The 20,704-nt window shown below is 40.9% G+C and overlaps 1 protein-coding gene across 1 annotated transcript; it reads left to right on the forward strand.

Moving 5' to 3' along the window:
- Positions 1-17,809: 17,809 nt before the first annotated feature.
- Positions 17,810-20,618, forward strand: LOC137124129 (GTPase IMAP family member 4-like). The gene is made up of 2 exons (XM_067498821.1): positions 17,810-17,912; positions 19,253-20,618. Exons 1-2 carry the CDS (start codon positions 17,897-17,899, stop codon positions 20,278-20,280), a joined length of 1,044 nt encoding a protein of 347 aa, XP_067354922.1. The 5' UTR covers positions 17,810-17,896; the 3' UTR covers positions 20,281-20,618.
- Positions 20,619-20,704: the final 86 nt, after the last annotated feature.

Consider the following 20,704-nt stretch of genomic DNA (forward strand, 5'->3'; position numbering starts at 1 on the left):
ACCACTACTTAAAAAACCCTGTCTTGACCCAGGTGTTTTAGCCAATTACAGACCAATATCTAATCTCCCCTTTATTTCTAAAATAATTAAAAAAGTAGTTGCAAAACGATTATATGACCACCTGTACAGCAATAATCTGTATGAAGACTTTCAGTCAGGATTTAGAGTTCATCATAGTACAGAAACAGCACTGGTAAAAGTCACCAACTATCTTCTCATGGCCTCAGATAATGGACTCATCTCTATACTTGTTCTGTTAGATCTTAGTGCTGCATTTGATTCCATTGATCACAAGATTTTATTACAGAGACTGGAACATGAAATTGGGATTAAAGGAACTGCACTAGGTTGGTTTAAATCTTATCTATCTGATAGATTTCAATTTGTTCATGTTAATGATGAATCCTCCATGCACACAAAGGTTAGCTATGGAGTTCCACAAGGCTCTGTGTTAGGACCAATACTTTTTACTTTACATATGTCTCCTTTAGGCAACATTATTAGAAAACACTCCATAAATTTCCACTGCTATGCTGATGATACCCAGCTATATTTATCTATGGAACCAGATGAAAATAATCAGTTAATAAAGCTTCAAGCCTACAAGACATAAAGGCCTGGATGTCCCACAATTTTTTACCAAAAATCTCAGAAATATGATGTCCAATCATATTGTTACTCTAGATGGCATAAGTCTGGCCTCCTGTACTACTGCAAGGAACCTTGGAGTTATTTTTGATCAGGAGTTGTCCTTTACCTCACATATAAAACAAATCTCTAGAACAGCCTTCTTCCACCTACGGTACATTGCCTAAATTAGGAGCATCCTGTCTCAAAGTGATGTCAAAAAACTGGTCCATGCATTTGTTAATTTAAGGTTGGACTACTGTAATTCTCTACTTTCAGGATGCCCCAGTAACTCCCTAAAGAGCCTGCAATTAATCCAAAATGCTGCAGCAAGAGTGCTGACTGGAACTAGCAAGAGAGATCATATTTCACCTTCACTAGCTTCTGTCCATTGGCTTCCCATTAAATCTAGAATAGAATTTAAAACCCTGCTTCTTACATATAAAGCTCTGAATGGTCAGACTCCATCATATATATATATCCATCATATAAGATCTCATAGCACCATATCATCCCAGTAGACCACTTTTTTCTTAGAATGCAGGCCTACTTGTGGTTCCCAGACTTTCCAAAGGTAGAATGGGAGGCAGAGCCTTTAGCTATCAAGCTCCTCTCCTGTGGAACCAGCTCCCAGTTCAGATTCAGGAAGCAGACGCCCTCTCTACTTTTAAGTCTAGGCTTAAAACCTTCCTCTTTAATAAAGCATATAGTTAGTTATAGTTATGGTGCTATAGGCTTAGACTGCTGGGGGACCCACCCCCCAATGCACTGAGCTCCTTTCCTCCTCTTGACCATCTCTCCTCTCCTCTCACCCCGCAATTGTCACCACTGTATGTCATTAACTCTGTGTGTTCTCTCCCGTAGTTGTCTTTGTCCTTCTCTGTCCCCCTCTCTCTGTCCCTTTCTGCAGGTGTCCCTGGCTTTCAAGCTGTGTGTCTTCCAGCGTGCAGCTACTGGTGCTTTTTGTTGCTCTTTTGTTGCTCTGTTCTGTCTACTGGAGGTTTCTTCCATTAAAGGGAGTTTTTCCTCTCCACTGTTGCCTATGGCTTGCTCCAGGGGGAATTGTTGGGTTCTCTCTATACATCATTATAGTCTTGACTTTATTCTGTAAAGTGCCTTGAGATGACTTTGTTGTGAATTGGTGCTATATAAATAAAGTTGAATTGAATTGAATTGAATTGAATCAAAGGCTCTGACTCATATATTCCTATAGTCTTATTATGTAAAGTGAGATGATTTGGTTGTGAATTGGTGCTATATAAAGAAAGTTGAATTGAACTTAAAATGTTGTTGATACATTACAAATTAATTATTAATAAATACACCCCCTTTGGACAGCACGGTGGTGGAGTGGTTAGTGGTCCTCCCTCATAGCTAGAAGGTCTCCAGTTCAAATCAGCTAACTGCAGCCTCTCTGTGCAGAGTTTGGTTTAATACCAAATACCAGGTTTGATGGCAGCAGCTCTGCCATTAATTAAATTGAATGTATATATTAAAAGGTTCTAATGCTGCTATGCAGCTGGCCAACACTCACCGGGAGCAACTAAATTGGGGTTTGGTGTCTTGCTCAAGGACACTTGGACATGTGACCGGAGGAGCCAGGGATTGAACCACCACCTGTGAGATTGGTGGACAACTGCTCTACCTTCCTGCACCAAAGTTGCCCCATTAGTGTCATAACTCATCTTATTCAATTCAAGATTTCAACAATTGTCCAGTCCCATTTCAGATTTCTGTTTTTACCAAAATTTTACCTAAATGAAACTGAAAATAATTTTCTGTTCTAGGGGAACAGCTGTGGGGTCTGAACAGCAGGTGGCTGTCATTGACAACCCAGGCCTGTTTGTAACAGTGTGAAACAGACCTGGCAGAAGAAAGAGAAAGGTGGAGAAGGACAGCATAGTGGCAAAATCAGTCTAATAATTATTGTATAATTCTGTAAACAATTTTCCTGTTATATTTGATTTACAGTAACAACTGTGGATAAATGTGCAATATTTGCTACAGTTGCTGCAAACAGTGTTCACAATATAATATCTTGAAACTCCAAAATCACTACAATAATAACACATTGTTCTGTAAAAGACAGGATTTAGTAAGAAACTATACAGCATCTTATAGAAGAGAAACTTTATTGTCATTGTAATATGTGTAACAAAATTTTAAAAGGCCATCAACAGAGCCTCATCCATCCAATTAATATAACTACTATAAAAAAACATTAAAACTACTATCAATAAATAAAGCAGCTATCAAGAAATAAGAAGCGTAAAAAATGCATTCAATTCAAAAACTATTTTGAATGGTAAATGCTCTGCACTTATAAAGCGCATTTTTGGGACTCAAAGCACTTTATACTGCTTCTTATTCACCCATTCATACACACACTCATACACTGATGGGGGAGCTGCTATGCAGCTGGCCAACACTCATCAGGTGCAACTAAGTTTGGGTTCAGGACACTTTGACATGTGGCTGGAGGAGCTGGGGATTGAACCAACAGCTGTGAAATTGGTGGACAACCACTCTACCTTCCTGCGCCACAGTCGCACATTAAAACAATCAATTTGTTATAATGATCTGTACTGTCTTCCTGGAGGCAGCAGTTCAAAAAGAGAGTGTCCAGGGTGAGATTTGTCCTTAAGTGTTGTTTTGATGGATGAGGCAGCTGTCATGGGTGTAGAGGGTGAATAACAAAGGGTTCAGCAGGAAGCTTTGTGGTTAGCCAGTGCTGAGGCTGAGGGCCGTGGGGATGTTCGAGCCAACTCTTACCCTTTGTGTGCGACAGGAAAACTTTTAACCACTAACAGGTAGAGTGTGGAAGAGATCAAGATCCATCAATTTGACTACCAGTCTGTGGGGAAGGATATTTAAAGCAGAGAAATAATCCACAAAGAGCAAACGCACATAGCTCCCCTGCTGCTCCAGATGGTACAGCGCAGCATGGAGGGAAGTGGAGACAGTATCATCTGTTGAGCTATTTGCCCTATAGGCAAAGTGGTGTGGGTTGAGACTTTGTTGGAGCCTTGCAATGATGTGATTCCAGACCAGCTTTTCAAAACACTTTATTACCACAGGAGTCAGTGCCGGCGGCCAGTAGTCATTTAGACTGGAGATGTGGGGTTTCTTGGGCAGACGGACTATAGTTGAGGACTTCAGGAATGGTGGGACAGTGGACTGGGGCAGAGACTGATTGAAAATTCTTGTAAACATTCCAGCCAGCTGGTCTCACAGTCCTTCAGCACATGACCAGAAACGCCATCCAGTCCAGTAGCCTTCCTTGGGTTGACCGCCAGCAGCATATGCCTCACCTCACACTCTTCTACTCTAAGGGTGAAACTGCTGTGATCGTTGAAATGCAGTGTGGATTTTTCCAGCGACTCCACGTCAAAGATGTTTAGCTCCTCTGTCAGTGATGCGTCACCTACAGCAGCTCCTACTTTGGTCCTGAAATTGGTAAGATGCTGGAATCCCTGCTGAACATGCCTACTGTTGCTGCTGTTCAGGTGGTCCTCAATCTTTCTCCTATACTCCATCTTAGACTTTTCGATTCCTCTCTTCAGGTTTAATCGAGCCACGCTGTACAGAGTCCTGCTGCCAGACCTAAAAGCTGTGTTCCTCTCTTTTAGGAGCTGCTTGAACTCAGAAGCAGAGACATGTGTTCAGACTGGCCTAGGTGTGCAAGTGGTTTGGCTCTAGTAGTACACTTTACATGCGGATAGAAATTAGGGAGCACTGCTTTAAGGTTCGGATGATTGAAGTTTCTTGCTACATTATGCACTGCATCACGATACTTGCTCTGCTAATGCTGCCATGTAAAAGTCAGAGAGCTGAGTTAGCATTTGAATCTGGTGGAATATAAACAGCAGTTATCATGACTACAGTAAAGTTTCTGGGGAGATAAATGGCTCTATATTTACAGTTACACACTCCAGGTCCTGGGAATATTGGCTGTAGACAGTTACTGTGTTGGTACAGCAGCTGCTCGTGACACACACAGAGCCTCCTCTGCTATTACCGGAGTCACTGGCCGTGTAACCTGCTAACTCAATAGCACAGTCGGAAATGAATGAGTTGAGCCAGGTCTCAGCAGATTGGAGCTGTCTTTAATTAGTGGTGGAAAGAAACAAAGTACAAGTAAAGCATCTGCCAGATACAGCACTTAAATACATTTTTCAGCTATCTGCATTTTACTTAAGTAGATTTAATTATGGCTACTTTGACTAGTATATATTTATACTCCACTACATTTCTAATCAAATTTGCGTTACACATTACATTAAAATCATTTTGGTTTTAGAATTTACCATTTTGTCGGGTTTTTTTAATGAAAATGATTGGAATTATTTCATTACACCAGGTGCAGGTAGGCTTTTAGTCCCTCCATCCGTAGACTTAATTAAAATACTTTTTGACATATTAGCTCAAAGTAATTACTGGTACTCAGTAATTTTACTCTTTGGCGTGTCCTGTCTACAGGGTTCTGAATTCACTGTGCAGGAGTGCACACAGCTAAAGCAAAGATTGTCTATGTCCAGACAGCAAGAGACAGCAATTATTTCATTACAGGATAAGTCGGAAAAAAATAAAGTACAGGAAGCTTAAAGAATAAAGTCCGGATAATGTCAGGAGCGTCTTACTCAGCCACTTACATACACTTTCCTCTAGACAAAGTCAGAAGAAAGACTTTAGACCTGCTGCTACACAGATGTTTATTAATGTCTGACAGAGTCAGGAAAAATCTACTTCTCAGTACACGGGTTGCTGGTTTCACCCACACCTTAACTAATCAGAAACAAGAAAATGAAATTAGTGTTTTTCATTATATTCTAAATCTTTACTTAAAAGGAAGATTCTTGAATGAAAAAAATTAAGAATTTTTTTTTTTTTACTTTTATCAGTACGTTTCAAAATGAATTTATGTGGTAAATTTAGACTATTCAATTTTTTTCAAGTAATTTTTACTAAAATTATGCAACATAACTTATCTTATTATGGAGAGGTGCTGTCAAAGCCTTCTGTGACACAGCCTTATTGAAAATCTCTGACAGCAATGCAGGATTATTTGCATCTAAGTGTTGTTGAGTGGGACTTTCTCAGCAATCAGAGAATTTCAGTTATTTCATAATGGCTCTTGGATGGGCGGCCAGGATTGATTGTAGGTACATGGAAGAGCAAACATAAGCAACATATTGTAGTTTAAATTGTATTAAATAGGTTTGATAATTATTTGACTTCTGTTTTAAAATAAGTCACAATGTTTTATTATACTCAAACATTGTGCTGTCCAAAAAAAAAAAATAAATAAAAAATTGCCATTAGTACATGGCTGGAGAGACACTGCTATCCACTTAACAGACCTGTGAAAACCAAATTCTCGCTCTATTGTGTCTTTATTTGCAAAGAATATTTCAGAATTCACATGAAATTCATTAGGAAGTTACTAAGTATTGATATTCTGTTGGGAGTTCTCATTTCATATCATTAGAATATCTATGATGCAAGGCCCTTTGTCACAAAAATGTATTGTATTTGGTAGTTTTATTTAATAAAAAAATAAAAATTAAAAAAATCTGAATGTGGTGCAGTGTTACTGTTGTGCACCTATAGAGAATATGAAGGTTTGTCATGTTGTCATTGGGGGATGGGGGGTTGTTTGGCTAAAATGTCTACTTCTTTTCCTTTGGGCTGTTCCCTCTCAGGGGTCGTCCACAGTGAATCATGTGTCTCCATCTAACTCTGTCCTCTGCATCCTCTTCTCTCACACCAACTAACTTCATGTCCTCTCTCACTACATCCATAAATCTCCTCTTTGGTCTTCCTCTAGACCTCCTGCCTGGCAGCTCCAACCTCAGCATCCTTCTACTGATATATTCACAGTTTCTCCTCTGAACATGTCCAAACCACCTCAATCTGTCCTCTCTGACTTTATCTCCAACACATCTAACATGAACTGTCCCTCTGATGTCCTCATTCCTGATCCTGTCCATCCTGTCACTCCCAAAGAGAACCTCAACATCTTAAGCTCTGCTACCTCCAGCGTTGCCTCCTGTCATTTCTTCAGTGCCACTGTCTCTAAGCCGAACAACATCTCTGGTCTCACCACCGTCTTGAACATTTTTACTTTCATTCTTGCTGATACTCTTTGATCACACAACACACCTGACACTTTTCTCCACCTGTTCCAACCTGCTTGCACTCGCCTCTTCACCTCTTTTCCACACTCACCGTTGCTCTGAACCGTTGACCCTAAGTACTTAAAGTCCTGCACCTTCTTCACCTCTGCTCCCTGTAACCTCACTGTTCCACCTGGGTCCCTCTCATTGACACACATGTATTCTGTCTTGCTGCGGCTAAGCTTCATTCCTCTGATTTCCAGAGCAGACCTCCACCTCTCTAGATTTTCCTCCACCTGCTCTCTGCTCTCACTACAAATCACAATGTCATCTGCAAACATTAAAGTCCACAGTGATTCCTGTCTAACCTCATCTGTCAGCCTGTCCATCACCAGAGCAAACAAGAAGGGGCTCAGAGCCGATCCTTGATGCAGACCCACCTCCACCTTGAATACCACAGCTCCTCTCTCGGCACCCTGTCATACACTTTCTCTAAATCTACGAAGACACAATGCAACTCCCTCTGACCTTCTCTGTACTTCTCTATCAGCATCCTCAAAGCAAATACTGCATCTGTTGTTCTCTTTCTAGGCATGAAACCATATTGCTGCTCACAAATGTTCACCTCTGCCCTTAGCCGAGCTTCCCACAACTTCATTTTTTGGCTGATCAGCTTTATTCCTCTGTAGTTGCCACAGCTCTGCTCATCTCCCTTGTTCTTAAAAATTGGCACCAGTACACTTCTCCTCCAGTCCTCAGCATCCTCTCACTCTCCAAGATCTTGTTAAACAAACTAGTCAGAAACTCTACTGTCACCTCTCCTAGACACTTCCATACCTTCACAGGTTTGTCATCAGGACCAACTGCCTTTCCACTCTTCATCCTCTTCAACGTCCTCCTCACTTCACTCTTACTAATCTTTGCTACTTCCTGCTCCACACCAGTCACCTCTTCTACTCTTCGTTCCCTTTCATTTTCCTCATTCATCAACTCTTCAAAGTTCTCCTTCCATCTTCCCATCACACTCCTGGCACCTGTCAATACATTTCCATCCTTATCTTTAATCACACTAACCTGCTGCACATCCTTCCCATCTCTATCTCTTTGTCTGGCCAACCTGTACGAATCCACCTCTCCCTCCTTATTGTCCAACCTAACATACAAGTCCTCATATTTAGCGCTTTGGAGAAAAGCGCTAAATAAGTGGCCATGTGGTGCGCTTTCCGATGGACTCGTTGGATGAGCTTGGAGTGGTTCATCGCCTTTTCCCCTCCTAGCACTCATTCGAGCCTGTCAATGCCTGGCTGGTACCTGTTGTTGGCCCTGAACTGTTTGAGCCCCGCTGTCCCTGATCTCCTTGCCCCAGGCACCGCGAGGTAGATCTGGAGAACATGCTGCCTCTCTGCTTCCTGTCAGCTTCATAAACGCTAGGTCTCCAGTGAACAAAACTTTTATCCTTAAGGATTTTCTTTGTTTGACAGAGAACTGACTGAATGTCAGTGAGTCCAGCGCTGTTTCTGAACTTTTACTAGCTGAATGTGGTTATTTTAACTCCCCGCGTACTTTGGGACGAGGGGGGGAATAGGCACTGTTTATAAATCTGCATATAAATGTAGCCAGCCACCTCTGTCGTCTTCTTTTTCCAGCTTTGAACTTGACTTGTTTGAACTGGGTCGCTCTCAACCTTTGCTTAATGAATTTTCTGAATTTTTGGCTGAAATCATGCCTAAGTATGATCGAGTCCTTATCGTTGGAGATTTTTTCCATGTGTGCTGTCCAAACAAAACAATGTCCAAGGACTTTTTAAGCCTTATTGACTCTTTTAATTTTCTTCAGCATGTTTCGAAACCCACGCAAGAGCATGGACGTACTCATGAAGTGCCTTGAGCTAGACTGTTCATAAGATTGTATATTATTTAACAATAAATATTGGTTGTGGATGGACTGGGAGTACCGGGGGGGGGTACGACTGTCTTCTGCAACCCCCAATCCCCGCCAGCTGGTGCTTACGTAGGGAACAGGAACCCACTGACAAGGGTTAGTGAAGAGGAGATTTGTGATGCTACGAAGGGCCAAATCCTGTTACAGTCTCACCACATCAAAAACTGGTAGAAGAGGGCTACCAGGGGGGTACGACTGTCTGTCTGCAACCCCCAATCCCCGCCAGGTTGCGCTGGCAGGGGGGGGCAATGGAATGTTCACCATCAGCGAAGCGTGTCGTATCTATGGGTGTCGATGGATCAGGAACGGGTCCATGTCGACGGGCGACAATAAACTTCCCGAATTTGAGTCGACTGTGCAAGCCATGTTCTATGGTGACGCCTCTGTCTGTTACCAACTTGAGGATTTGTGATGTAGTGTTTTCTGACCAAATGCCTGTATTATATGACAATATGCTGCACTGTAACATCTTTAAGGCTCGCGATCCTGCTCGGTGCGTCTGTATTATTAACCCTTCCACTGCCGCTCACTTCTCTGCCTTTTTCCATCAAAACAAGGTCACTCATGAGTCTATGTGTTTTGATACAGTCGAGCTCAGCTCCTGGTTTCATTCCACCTGCTGAACAACACTAGATGCCGTGGCTCCGTTAAAATCCAGGCAGCCTAAAGTTAAAGCTGAGCCGTGGCTGAATCATACAACTCGGGCTGTCAGACACGAGCGCCGAAAAGCTGAACAAAAGTGGAAGAAGGACAAGCTGCAGGTCTCATTACAAATTTTAAAGGACTGCTGGCATCGTTATAAGGCTGTTGTAAAAGAGGCAAAAAGGGAACACTTTTCAAATATCATCCTGTCAAACTGTCACAAGCCTCGTGTTCTGTTTAACACCATAGATGTTGTTCTCAATGCCCCAAGGACTGTTTATGTTGAATCTTCTTCGAAGCATGTGAAAACTTTCTTAAGTTTTTTGAAAATAAGGTGAATAATGTGAGGGCTCTCATATCACCACCTGCTTCTGATCCTGTGTCTGTGTGTAACCAGTTTGAGCCTGTAACTTTGTCTTTTTTATATGAGACATCTGAAGCCCTCAGGTTCCCCCACTGATGTGGTTCCACCACAGTTTTTTAAAGAGGTTATCACTACTCTGGGGCCTTCTGTTCCTGGTGTGATTAACAGCATCCTTGCCTCTGGTGTCTTCCCAAGACACTGCAAACATGCTACAGTGCAGCCACTGATTAAAAAGCCAGGCCTGGATTCCTCTGTGTTGTCCAATTTTAGGCCCATTTCTAAACTTCCCTTTCTATCAAAACCTTTAGGGAAAATTGTATTAGTCCAATTGAAGGACTTTTAGAGGAAAACAGCATTCTAGAGGTTTTCCAGTCTGGGTTTCAATCGCTTCACAACACTGAATCGACACTGCTGAGGGTTTGTAATGACATCCTCTTAGTTACAGACACTAGGGACTCTGTGGTCTTGGTGCTACTGGATCTTACTGCTGCCTTTGACACAGTAGATCATAGCATTATGATTTTTCATTTAGAGCAATGGATAGGAATCTATGGCACTGCTCTGGAGTGGTTTAGGTCATACATGGCAGAGAGAACTTTTTGTGTACAAATTGATAATGTCCAGTCCTCTTCTGTTCCTCTGTTATATGAGGTTCCACAGGGCTCAATTCTTGGGCCTCTGCTTTTTTCCCTCTATCTGCTCCCCTTTGGCTCCATTCTTAGAAAACATAACTGTTCCTTTCCACTGGTATGCAGATGACACCCAGATATATGTGCCACTGAGACAGAAGGATGGCTATTCCATAAGCTCACTGATGGAGTGTCTTGAGGAATTAGGAGCCTGGATGGCTCTTAATTTCCTCCATTTTAATGAAAAAAAGACTGAGGTTATTGTCTTTGGTCCAAGCACCAGCAGTGGGCCTCCTCTTGTAGACCTGGGCCCTTTGACACAATTTGTTAAACCTACTATCATTAATTTGGGTGTTAAGGTGGACAGTGGTTTTAGCTTGGACGGGCAGGTTAGTGCAGTGGTGAAATCCAGCTTCTTTCATTTAAGACAATTGGCAAAAGTTAAATCATATTTATCAAAAAAGCACTTTGAGACAGTGATCCATGCTTTTGTCACAACTCGGCTGGATTACTGTTGTAGAGGTGATGTTACTTGAATCTGATGTTCCAGCAAATACTTCACTCCTGAGATCGATTTATGACGAACATTGAACAATTATTGTACTTCCTTCTCAACTTAGCTGATAACGGATTCATTGTATTTAGTTTAAGTACAGTAATCCCACAAGCACGTTCAAAAACAGTTTCATCAAACAAGTTTCTCAAACAAGCTTCTCAAAGTATGGCTGAACTCACAGAACTCGCAAAACTCGCTAAGAAACTTTGTGCCTCCACAGCTACATGCTGAACCTTTCTCTTCTACCTTGTTGTGGTCCACACCACCTTGTAGTCAGTTCCTCTGCTCCAGTTACCGTCACGTCTGCTTCCTTCAGTAGCTCAGCTGAACAGCATTTCTTGTAACAAACTCTTTGCCATGTTTTGTTCTCTTGACCACTGGACAACAAACTTAAAAGGTAAACTACAAAGGCAACATCAAAGCTATATGGTGTCACTAATTACATCATCAGTACACATAAATACTACACAATACATACTACATAAAACAAAAACCAAAAACTGTGGAAACCCTTGGTTGGCTCATACAACTGTAATTCTCTGTACTTTGGTGTCTCTCACTTGTCCCTGTCCCGTCTTCAGCTGGTACAAAATGCAGCTGCACATTTGTTAACTGGAACCCGGAAGAGGGAGCACATCACCCCGGTTTTAGCATCACTGCACTGGCTGCCTGTCAATCTTCATTATAAAAGTTAATTTTAAAATTATTTTATTTGTTTTTAAGTCCTTAACTGGTCTTGCTCCGTCCTATCTGGCTATATGTGCACTCCCCCCTCCAGGTCGCTCAGGTCTGCTGACCAACTGCTCCTGGATGTGCCGAGGACACGGGGAGCTCAGGGGAGAAAATCGAGGGGGGGAATTAAAGCTGAAAACTCACTTTTTCTCCCTGGCTTTTGACCCAGTATGAGTAGGTGACTGTACTATTGTATTTTATTCTTTTTATCCTTTATTACTTTATGTATAAATATGTATTTATTTTGGCTTTACCATTTTAAATTGTTAAGCACTTTGGTCAGTCTTTGCTGTTTTTTGTGCTTTGTAAATAAAGTTGGCTTGGCTTTAACGGAAGCAACCTCCAGCAGAACCAGGATCAGGGTGGGCAGCCATCTGCCTTGACCGATTGAGGTAAGTGAAAAGTGGAGAGAGAAACGAAAAGAGCAACAAAAAATAACAAGAAATCATTGGGCAGGTTAAGAGCTCCAAAGCCGGGGACACCTGCAGAAAGGGACAGAGGGAGTAAGAAAGAATGAGAAAGACAACCACGGGAGAGAGACCACAAAAAGTTAATCTCATACAGTGATGACAAATGTGGGGGGGAGGAGAGGCAATGAGAGGAGAGGAGAGAGGGACAGTGGGGGGTGGGTCCCCCAGCAGTTTAAGCCTATAGCAGCATAACTATAACTAACTATAAGGTTTAAGAAAGAGGAAGGTTTTAAGCTTAGACTTAAAAGTAGAGAGGGTGTCTGCTTCCTGAATCTGAACTGGGAGCTGGTTCCACAGGAGAGGAGCTTGATAGCTAAAGGCTCTGCCTCCCATTCTACCTTTGGAAATTCTGGGAACCACAAGTAGGCCTGTTTTCTGAGATTGAAGTGGTCTACTGGGATGATATGGTGCTATGAGGTCTTCTATATATGATGGAGCCTGACCATTCAGAGCTTTATATGTAAGAAGCAGGGTTTTAAATTCTATTCTAAATTTAATGGGAAGCCAATGGAGAGAAGCTAGTGAAGGTGAAATATGATCTCTCTTGCTAGTTGCAGTCAGCACTCTTGCTGCAGCCTTTTGGATTAATTACAGGATCTTTAGGGAGTTATTGGGGCATCCTGAAAGTAGGGAATTACAGTAGTCCAACCTAGAAGTAACAAATGCATGGACCAGTTTTTTGGCATCACTTTGAGACAGTATGCTCCTAATTTTGGCAATGTTGTAGGTGGAACAAGGCTGTTCTAGAGATTTCTTTTATATGTTAGGTAAAGGACAAATCCTGGTCAAAAATAACTCCAAGGTTCCTTGCAGTATTACTGGAGGCCAGACTTATGTCATCTAGTGTAACAATATGGTTGGACATCATATCTCTGAGATTTTTGGGCCCAAATACTATGACTTCAGTTTTGTCTGAGTTTAAAAGTAAGAAATTTTGGGACATCCAGGCCTTTATGTCTTGTAGGCTTGAAGCTTTATTAACTGATTATTTTCATCTGGTTCCATAAATAAATATAGCTGGGTATCATCAGCATAACAGTGGACATTTATGGAGTGTTTTCTAATAATGTTGCCTAAAGGAGACATATATAAAGTAAAAAGTATTGGTCCTAACACAGAGCCTTGTGGAACTCCATAGCTAACCTTTGTCTGCATGGAGGAATCATCAGTAACATGAACAAATTGAAATCTATCAGATAGATAAGATTTAAACCAACCTAGTGCAGTTCCTGTAATTCCAATTTCATGTTCCAGTCTCTGTATAAAATGTTATGATCAATGGTATCAAATGCAGCACTAAGATCTAACAGAACAAGTATAGAGACTAGACCATTATCAGAGGCCATGAGAAGATCGTTGGTGACTTTTACCAGTGCTGTTTCTGTACTATGATGAACTCTAAATCCTGACTGAAAGGCTTCATACTAATTATTGCTGTACAGGTGGTCATATATTGTTTTGTAACTAGAGGGAGATTAGATATTGGTCTGTAACTGGCTAAAACACCTGGATCAATACTGGGTTTTTTAAGTATTGGTTTAATTACAGCTACCTTATAGGCCTGTGGTACATAGCCTGTTTCTAAAGATAGATTGATGATATCTAATATGAATTTATCTATTAAGGGTAAAACTTCCTTGAGCAGCTTAGTTGGAATAGGATCTAGCAGACAGGTTTTTGGTTTAGATGAGCTAATAATTGAAGTTAGCTCAGACAGATCTATGGGTAAAAAGCAGTCTAACAGGGATTGGGGCCTTATTGATGATTCTAGCATCCACCTGTAATATTTGGGGGGAGGATCTGGTGAATTCTTTCTCTAATAGCTACAATTTTATTCATAAAGAAAGTCATGAAGTCATTGCTGCTCAAAGTTAAGGGAATAGTAGGCTCAACAGAACTATGGCTCTTAGTCAGCCTGGCTACAGTGCTGAACAGAAACCGGGGGTTGTTCTTGTTTTCTTCTATTAATGATGAATAATATGCTGTTCTGGCATCACGAAAAACTTTTTTGTACATTTTTAAACTATTTTTCCAGGCTAAATGAGATTCTTCTAAATTTCTGAAACGCCACTTCCTTTCTAACTTTTGTGTTGCCCGTTTTAAGTTGCGTGTTTGTGAACTATACCATGGAGATCACCTCTTCTGGTTTACTGCCTTCTTTTTCAGAGGGGCAACACTATCGAGTATTGTACGTAGTGAGGCTGCAGAATTATCAACAAGATAATCTACTTGTGCAGGAGAAATATTAAGGTGGCTACTTTTCATTTTATTAACATATGGTGAAGCAAATGATGAAGAAATAATTTCTTTAAATTTGTTGACAGCTTTTTCACTTAAGAGACCGAAAGTTTCAACATGAAGATGTTGAAGGAGAATAGAACAGGGGAGGATTTAAACATCCCTGTGGAGCTGGAGATGTTGTCTCTGGACAGGTTAGATGAGGAGGAGGAGGAGGACAGTGTATGTATAACAGAACCTATGGACTGCACCAAGTCTCCTGAGCCAGCAGAGAGAGTCATGGACTCCACACCTGAAAGGCCCCTGCTCACCTCCACTTCCTCCTTTTTACGAACCAATGGCTGGCGACTTCCGGTCTCCAGTGTGCTGTTTTATTGAAAGACATAAATCCCAGCATTCACCCTGTGGGCCCAGCAGTTTTTGCTTTGAGCTGGGAGGGTGAAGAAGCTGGATTTTGGGGCTTGTTAAACTCTGACACAAAGGGCTGTAGCCTGTGATGCTCAGAGACACACAAATGCGTGTTTGGTGGTTCAGGGAAAAGGTTCTTCCTGTTACTCTGCAGGGAACTAGACTTGTTGACTATGACTGGGAATATTTTCAGCTGGTGAAAGGAGAACTATGAAGAAATGCTGAACCTGACTTACATGTCTCCAAGGAGGAAGCACAGTTTACAGATTTATATAGTTTACAGATAAATATAAATCCATTTTCATGGGGGAAACAGAATTGTGCAGTATTACAGTACCTGTAGTTTAGAGGAACTGGTAAGTCTTCTCCTAAATGATGGAGTGGGGAAGGGGGGAGCAGTATGGACTTACCAGAGGAGCCATTGAACAAGTAATGCAATAAGCAATACACACATTTGTCAGTTTCCACAGACATTCTGTCATTATGCAGGTCCTGTTCGTAAACAGACGACAGCCTGAGTTAGTCAGTGACTACACTGATCAGCCACAACAGTAAGACCACCTGCTGGGAAATGCTGTTATAAACAGGGCACAGCATTAGAACATATAGTGTTCTAATAGATAGATGGTGACAAATCTAGAGATTTGTTGACCAGACTTTACCCTCTTCCGTTTGAGATGAGACACTGAATGGGCTCTCATGGCTGTACCTCTCACACTGTGATCATTGTTTGTAGGACAGGATAACAGGATGCTGAGGAGTTAATGAACTGCAAAGATTCCTTAAGCACCATCAACAATCCCTGTTGTTGTTTTTCAGATCAAAAACTCAAATTAAAGGATGAACTAAGAAAGTGAACAGGGATATAACAGAGGACATATGTAGCTGTGAGGATCACTGTACTCTGTTAACTGATTGGTCCATGTGTTTAAACTGGGTCGGGTACAGTGTGGTTTTGAGTTCCAGATAAGTGCAGGTAACAGGTCGGGTCCAGATCGAGCTTTGTGGGTGCAGGGCAGCTGCAGGTTTGCAAAATTGGACCCATGTAATACTCTGCTACTGAGTTTTGCCAAAGGGGCAGATACAGAAGCTCATGTATGAATGTGTGTACTGTATGTACACTAACACAATGATCCCTCACAGAAAGCAACAGGCCTTCAGGCCAAGTATTGTGATTACTTTAAATATTACATTGAAATGAAAATCAAAGGAAAAACAAAGTCCTGTAACTGTTAAACATCTTCTGTAAAGTCATTAAAACCTAATGCAAACCAAAGTTGAATTCCTTGAATAATCTGGGCACTTTAACACTTTTCTACTTGTTGGCACTGAAAGCGCTTTACACTGCTTCTCATTCACCCATTCACACTCACAGTCACACACACACACCAGCTGATGGTGGAGCTGCTATGCAGCTGGACGACACTCACTGAGAGCAACTAAGTTGGGGTTCAGTGTCTTGTTCAAGGACACTTCAACATGTAACTGGAGGAACTAGGAATCAAACCAACAACTGCAGGATTGGTGGACAACCACTCTACCTCCTGCACCACAGTCATCATCACTTTACATCACTCCTTGCTACTTGATGACGTGGTTAATTTAGTGTTTTCATCCATGCTGTCTCTTAGATCACTGGCTTGCGTCTTTTGCCTTTTTAGCCACCAATAAGCATCTTACTGTGTCCTTGTCCTACAAACAAATTAACAGCAAAACTACCTTAATTCAAAAAGACACTGGAGTCAGGGTTTAGCATGAAAGCTCCGTGTTTAATGAATGAAAGTAGTAAAACTGAAATCAAAAGGAAATCTGTACATCACAACATACTGTAGATAGTTTGCTAAGTTTCCGATACTTCAGAAAACACTGATTCTCAGTAAGATGTAATTTACATTGCTCTGTTTACTTTATGCCACAAAACTGGGTCACAAAGATAAAAAAGCTCAAATAGCTTATAAATGCACTTACAGACAGTGATTTCTGAGGCCCCGTGTGCACAGGTACATTTAGCAGTACCACAAATCGTCCAGCAGAGGTAGACAGGGTCATAAAAATAACTACTGCACCTTCTCTCTAAACCAAAGGAACCTAAAGAAGCATGCTACTGTTTTTTAGAGCTCTCTTTTATTAAATGTTCAAAACATCTGTCCTCCCACAGAATCTGTGCAGTCCTGGCTACTCCTAACACGTTAGGACACCACTGAAGCTCTTACTGGTGGAAATAGGACTGATATCCTAAATTTAAAATGTGGATACATTGAACATACGCCTACTCCTAAAAGTAAGAGCATCATTGCAGCTTTCTAAAATTAATAGATAGACAGATCATTTAAATAAGCGTAGTTTCATTTTCATTTTGTGGGGATCAGGTGGCTGCAGTTTTACCAATATTACTTTACTTTAGATTCAAAGACCTGCTGCCTGATCTCAGAATTGATGGAAGTAGCAACTTTTATGTGGACTACTGAAATATATATTTTAAAATAAAATTATTACTATAGTTTAGTTGTCGAGTTGTTGTCCTGAAATCTATTCCACCACCACACAGTGAGTTTTAGAAAAAAGGTAAGAAGTGAAAGTGCAACCCAGTTTTGTCCCTAAATTTTAGAGACAGAATTTTCTGATTTTTTACTGTAGTAGCATGTTATTGTCACATGATAGATGTGTTGGGGAGCTGATGTTAAAAGTTGAACATTTACATGACACTGCCCCATAAAGAACAGAGCAATTGGTGTCTCACAAAGCTGCTAATGAGGCATTCAAGCAAACATATGGACACATTTTAACCAAGTGATTTCACTCATCGTTCGATGGGCAGAAAGCAGAGCACAGATCTGAACAGTTATGTGACATGTTTCCACTTTGGCTCATCAAAAATGAAACATGCTGCTGCTGTTTGAATCATGTAGAGAGGATTTATTGTGCTGCTGGCAGCCATGTCAGCAGGGCACTGCTGTAGTTTAGATAAGATAAGACAAGTATTTCTGTCCCATCATTTGTAACAGTCTTTGTTTCACTTTCACTGTGACCAGTGCAGATGGGGGGGGGGGGGGGGGGGGGGGGGTTGGTGCATAGGGGTATTTAAAGAGCTGCAGTGGACACACTCAGAAGTCTTGGACATTGCATCTGCCATCACTAATCCAGTCTTGGACATCAAAGTGTACAAGCCAAACATGGATGGAAACTCAGGTAAGTCAAGTTACTCTGTCCATGTTTTAATGGTAAATGGTCTGTGCTTATATAGTGCTTTTCTATCTTATCTAACTAAAAGCTCTTCTCTGCTTCTCATTCACCTGTTCACACACATGTGATCGTTATTTACTTTAGTTTAGATTTTAAGTGATAAAAGTTTGAGTAAAATGTTTTAACTAAGCCAGTGAAATTTACAACAAACAAACAAACAAACAAACAAAAGAAACCTAAACCAATGCTAAATAAATAACTAAAATGTGTTGGGTTTAGTATTAGGATAGAACATTATGAGATGGTATTTTCTATGTAACTGTAGCACAAGAAATGTTTCATTTACAATTTAGTCTATATGTATTAACATTACACTGCACTTAGTGAAGCTGCTAAATATAGTAGATATTCACTACATGCTGTTATGATATGGAATCTATTCACTCCCTCAAATAGATTTTGATCCTTGGATCCTTTTGGAAGCTGATCTCCCACTTGATCATATGACACATTAACGGGACGAGAAATTATTACGTTTATTAGGAATCTTTCGATAATCATACTGACTTTTCCATTAATTTAATGTAGTTATACTGTTACTCTCACTGAATTTCTGATTACTGAGTTTATTAATATGTTTCCAAACCAGTGAGCTATTAGCTTATGAGTCAGCAAACAGCTGCATGAAGGACGCTGACTTTTCTCAGCTCTATAACCACTTTGTTCCTTAATCGTTTAAATCTGTTTGCAATTCTGTTTATATAGATTATTTCAATGCGAGATCCTTCTTTGATGAATATCACTATTTATACAGTGCAAATGTGCTTTTCTTCTTTTATTTTTAAAAGAACTTTATTTATCTATCTATCACATTTAGTACATATATTTATCATCATCATTTCTGTTATTATAGAAGCTTTATTGTCATCAGTGAGCACATTTTACATGTTTGATCTCTGCATGTAACCCACCCTGTGGGGGGAGCAATGGGCAGACTCTGGGGGCTCCCAGGGAGCTAGTGCTAAGTATCTCAACTCAAGTACAAACCTGTTGGGGTTTGATCAAAATGATGCTTTACCCACTGAGCCAACAGGCTGCCAAAAATACTTAGGTGCACAGTTTTCAGCAGCACTGCCAGGCCAGGTTGATGTTTGGAGTGAATGGCAAGTCACATTTTTTCTGTTTAACCAGTTGTCTCCTTGTAGAGGACACATCAGATAATAAACTGATAAGAACAGATACTGAACTTATTGTCCTATTTTTCGTGAAAAGAGAGTCTGACAGTTGTGTAGTGAAATTGAAAAGGAGTCTGATTATTTTTTATTGTCACTCATTCTTCTTCACAGGATTGCACAAAACATATAGTGAGGAGTTGAGGATTGTGATGGTGGGGAAGACTGGCAGCGGGAAAAGTTCCACTGGAAACACCATCCTGGGACGACAGTGCTTTGAATCAAAGCTCAGTGCTAAGTCTATTACTGTGGACTGTTCTAAGTGCAGAGCTGAGGTGGATGGACAACAGGTGGCTGTCATTGACACCCCAGGCCTGTTTGACACCAGGTTTGACAAAGAAGAAACATCTAAACTTATAGGCCAGTGCATCTTATACGCTGCTCCTGGACCCCATGTCTTCTTGGTGCTCATCAGACTGGGCAGATTCACTGAAGAAGAAAAGCAAACTGTAAAGAAGATTCAAGAAATCTTTGGCCAGGCTGCAGACAGATACAGCATGGTCCTCTTTACTGGTGGTGACGATCTTGAAGATACGATTGAAAACTTCCTGACAGGGAGCCCTGAGCTGCAGGAGCTTGTGAGAAGGTGCAATGGTCACTACCATGTCTTCAATAATAAGAACAAGGATCGTTCTCAGGTCATTGATCTGCTTCAGAAGATCAGAAATATAGTTCAGAGGGACGGAGGAAGTCACTACACCAATGAGATGTTCCAAGAGGCAGAGAGGGCAATCGAAGAGGAGAAACAGCGCATCCTGAAGGAGAAAGAAGAGGAAATACGCAGACAACAAGAGGAGGTGGAGAGAAAACTGCAGGAAAAATATGATAAAGAGATGCAGAAACTGTATCAGCAATTTCAGGCTGAGAGAGAGAGAGAGAGGAAAGAGAGAGAGGAGGAGAGGAAGATGGTAAGAGAGGAGATGAATGAAGAGAGAAAGAGGGAGAGAGAGGAAAGAGCAGCAGAGAAAGAAATGGAGAGGAGAGAGAGGGAGAAGGAGAGGAATCAGATGATGGATCAATTAAATGCAAAACACAGCAGAGAACTTCAAGGTGAAAAAGACAAAGTTCAAAACATGTATAACCAGTTGGCCAGGATGATAGCTGAAATTAAAGATTATAAACCTCCTTGTGTTATCTTGTAATCAATTCTCAGCAGCTATTTGCTGCAGGTTTGTCTCTTTAATGACAAGTCAATGTAAGACACATTTAAACCTTTTTGGAATTTCCACAGTTATGTCTTGCAAATATTATGAATTAAATGAATGCTGTGCTAATAGTGAACTAAAGAATGACAAATTATATTCTACTTAGAAAACTGTTCTGAAACTGTTAGAAATTGTTCTGGATGAGCTACAGTAGTTATTTTTAAAACATTACTTAAAGCATTAAGTTCTTGAGTCTATGATCATGTCACTGCTTGGACAAATCTGTCTTTGGACCAACTTAAACTACAAATAAAGTCGTGTCATTACATCTTAAACTCTAGTCTGTGTTGTAGTCTGTATTTACTCTCTCTTCATCCCCATTCAATCCCCCTCCATTCTATTTAAGGGTCTAAGGTCAGAG

This window comes from Channa argus, chromosome 3, assembly GCF_033026475.1.
Source record: "Channa argus isolate prfri chromosome 3, Channa argus male v1.0, whole genome shotgun sequence".
Lineage (NCBI taxonomy): Eukaryota > Metazoa > Chordata > Actinopteri > Anabantiformes > Channidae > Channa > Channa argus.